Genomic DNA, 3648 nt, shown 5'->3' on the forward strand with positions numbered 1-3648 from the left:
AACCCGTGTCCCCTGCATCGGCAGGTGGACTCTCAACCACTGCGCCACCAGGGAAGCCCTGACCCCGCTCTTTTATGTGGCTCCTCCCCTTTCTGAAACTTCCACTGCTGGCCCCACCCCTTCACACAGGCTACACCTCCTTTGGTTTGACCCCACCCCTTGCCTATTGACTCCACCCACTTCCCAGGCCCCACCCCTTCAATCTGGCCCCTCCTCCTTACCCAACCACTCTGCCTGCCTTCAAGCCTCCACTCCTTCCCTCCCACCCCACCCCTTCTCTGGTCCTATCCTTTCTCCCAGGACCCGCCCTGTCACCCTGCCCCCTTGTTGCCTAACCCTCCCCACCCGCTGCTTCCCCTCACTCAGAATATTCTCCGTGTTTTCCGTCACCAAGTTGATCTCCGGTTCAAGGAAATATTCTGAGGCCACGCAGCGACCCTTTTCCCGGCCTGAGGGGAAGATAAGAAGGCAGGGCTGGATGAGAGGCTCCTGAGCTTTGGAGAGGCAGTCAGGGGCAGGACGCACAGTAGAGAGACCCCAGGATGGGAATGTGAGGTTTAATCCAAGGATCATGGTCTGTACTACTGTCAGGGGGTCGCAGAAGGGGGTGGGCAGGAGTCCAAGAGCTCCTATTGCAAGCTGCCTTAGGGTCCCTTGGATGGAGGACAGGGCTGGAAGACTGAGTCCCAAGTGAGGAGGGGCTATGGGCCAGGACTCCTGGATCCCTAAAGAGGTAAGGTCTGGGGGGTGAGGTGGGACAGGATTCCTAGAAGGAGTGGTCTCTGTGGTAGCTGGGAGGCACAGGGGTTTTTTTGTTTTGTTTTTTCCTTCCCATTCAGCTCTGGAACTGTCCAGGAGACAAGTTCTGAACTTAGACTGCTGCTTCTAAGGGGCCAGGGGCTCCAGGAGGTTACAGGGATTAGGGACCTGGAGATTGTGTGAGCATTAGGGTTCTTAGATCCAGGGAATAAAGGGCTAGAAATTGAATCTCCAGGTAGAAATTTGACTCTCCAGGAGAGAAACAGGACTGATTTCCGGATTTCTGGCACCCATGGGATGGAACTATGGATAAAGACTCTCGGATCCCAAGCAAGGCAGGGACAGTTGACTGGTGGGCAGGTGAGGTCTGTACCTGCGAAGAAGCAGACGCGCCATAGGCCGGCATGCAGCGCCATCTTGACCTCCGTGGTCTGGTTCTGTGGCAACACCGTCCCCTCTTCCATGTACAGCCAGTAGTCCGTGCTGACCGCAATGCCCACAAGCAGCAGGCCACACGCACCAAACACGCTGCTCAGCAGGGTCAGGGCGCGGCTACTGCAGTGACTCATCCTCAGCGGCGGGGGGCGCCCTGCGGGGCCTGAGGGACGGGAAGCTGCAGTGAAGGGCCCTGATGGGACCACTAGAGTCCCCAAACCCCGTGCAGACACGTGGGACATCGGACCCAGGCCAGAAACAACAATCCCCAAACTGAACCCTCTCAAATCTGACCTCTGTGTCCTGACCTATGACTCCATCCCTGGATTTGAACCAGTAACTTGTCGAGAAACCCTAACCTAGGCCACCGATCCTGACTCCATGCCCAGACCTGACACCCTGACCCCTTTCTTTTGGACTCTGTCTCTGAATAGCAACTAGAAATCCCCCAAGTGGGTCGCTAGCCAAGGACCCTAACCCCATACCCTGGCCTTGACCTCAGACCTCCCATCTAAGTTTAAACCCTTGGACTCGTATCTTGACCCTTAACATCCAATTCTAATACCAAGACCTTGACCTTCTAACTCTGATATGGTGTTTTGACCTCAATTTGGTATCCCAGTCTGAGATCATGGACCACGACCCAGATCCAAGATTCCAGAACCTTAATTCCCCCCTACCCCCATCCCAAATCCCCGCAGGCCCCTGAACCTGGAATGCTAGAACTCCACCCCATGTTGCTGGATCCCAGAATATGGGGGCCCAGAGACCTGGAGCCAGGATTTTGGCTAGAGACTCCAGAATGTCAAAACCATGATCTGGGAGTCCCCCATCTCAGCACCCTAATCAGAGCACTCCAGTCAAACAAGTGACCCTCCTTCAAACTAGGGATCAGTGCTCTGAACTCTAAGACCCGAATCAGGAAGCCCAGGATCCCCATTCCCCCCATCCCCATTACAAGATGCCCAGATTCCCTACCAGAGGTTCTGGACTCCAACTTCCCATACTAGGACTTCCGAATACAGACCCTCTTCAACATCCAACCTGGAACCCAGATGTCCCTAACACTGGACCCTCAAAAAAGAGATCCTCAGTTCAAGGCTGTGGCCTCCAAAATTCCAGTCAGAAATCTGGAGACTGCAACTAGAGAGCTCTTAATCCCTTACCCACCACACTCACCCTTCATCAAGAACATTTCCCTAAACCACACAGTCTCATGATTTGGGGGGCTCAAATTGGGATCCCCATCCTATCTCAACCAGAGACCTCAACCTACACGAATATCACAATCTCCATCACCGTTTTAACTATGAAGGTTAAGACCCCTAATCAACAGCCCCCCAACAATGCAGCCAAGACTTGAGACCCCACTCTCCTTAACCAGAATTCTTGTAGCCTTGAAACTTGACACCACCCCAATAAGAAGCCTGGAGTTTGAGACAATCTTCATCCCGCCTGCCCCCCCCCCACACACACTGCAGCATCTAGTGCCCCCAGCCCACCCGCCACACCCCCAGCCTTCCTGGAGGCTTCAGGAATCCGAGACTGGCAGGGCTCCGACCAGCTTTTCCTCCCATCCCCCGTCCCATGGCTCCAGGGCTTGACTGCCAGCTGTCTGCTCCTCTTCCAGTCCACTCACCTCGGAAACCAGCATCGAAACCCCTGTCACCCTGACTGTCTTAGTCCCAGGTAGGTGACCTCAGCTCCCCCCATTGGCTTCTCAGACTCCCAGCTGGGACCTTGCCAACGTCACCCTTGTCACTTCCCCTCTGGAGGTCCCCTCCTTCCTCGCTTGATTCCTCCTCACTCTAAAAGGCCCGCCCAGATCCCCTCATTCTCCTCCAGCCTCCAGCCCTTCCTCCTTTGGGACCCCCTCCCTCCCAGGCCCGGAGCCTCCTCCTTATCCTTCTTTATCCCAGCCTTTCCTGGATATAGGCTTCTGGATCCCCGGGGTCCCATTCTCCAAGCCCCAAGTCCAAACTCCACCTCCCTTCAATACCTTGGGAGACGTGCTCCCTCTTTCTGGGGACCCCTTCTCAGACTCCAGCCTGCCTTTACCTGGCCCGGGCCCTCCCCCCTCAGCCAGGACCGCCTCCCTCAAGGACCTGGCCTGCACCCTCCCCGGTGCCCACGGTCTCCAAGACTCAGACATTAAGAGTATAACTGCCCCACTCTGGGACCCTCGGACCTCGTCCTCCCGGATTCCTTAGGCCCAAATGTCCCTCCATCCCCCATTGCCCCCGAACTCGGGCGTCCGACCGCCAGAATCTCAGCCCCCGGAGCCACTCGGGCCCCTTTTAGCCCCAAGCGCCGTCTCCTAGCCACCTCCAGAGGAAGCCCCCGCGCCCACCTCCTTCCAGGACCCTCCCCTCGCGCTCACCTCGCTCAGGGTTGGGCGGACGCTCCGGGCCGCGGGCCCCGCAGCCGCATGACCGGCCCCGCGGCTTCCACCAG

At 57.0% G+C, this 3648-nt stretch overlaps 1 protein-coding gene across 1 annotated transcript in view; it reads right to left on the bottom strand.

Moving 5' to 3' along the window:
• Positions 1-1417, bottom strand: part of CACNG7 (calcium voltage-gated channel auxiliary subunit gamma 7) — a 16249-nt gene extending 14832 nt beyond the window's left edge. The window contains exons 1-2 of the mRNA XM_007459031.1: positions 1133-1417; positions 363-449 (exon numbers count right to left, since the gene is read on the bottom strand). Coding sequence (XP_007459093.1) covers positions 363-449; positions 1133-1328 — 283 coding nt within the window. The 5' untranslated portion in view covers positions 1329-1417. The remainder of the gene's footprint in view (positions 1-362; positions 450-1132) is intronic.
• Between the last annotated feature and the right edge of the window lie 2231 nt (positions 1418-3648).

The sequence above is a fragment of the Lipotes vexillifer genome, unplaced genomic scaffold (assembly GCF_000442215.2).
Source record: "Lipotes vexillifer unplaced genomic scaffold, Lipotes_vexillifer_v1.1 scaffold1280, whole genome shotgun sequence".
NCBI classification, from domain to species: Eukaryota; Metazoa; Chordata; class Mammalia; order Artiodactyla; family Lipotidae; genus Lipotes; species Lipotes vexillifer.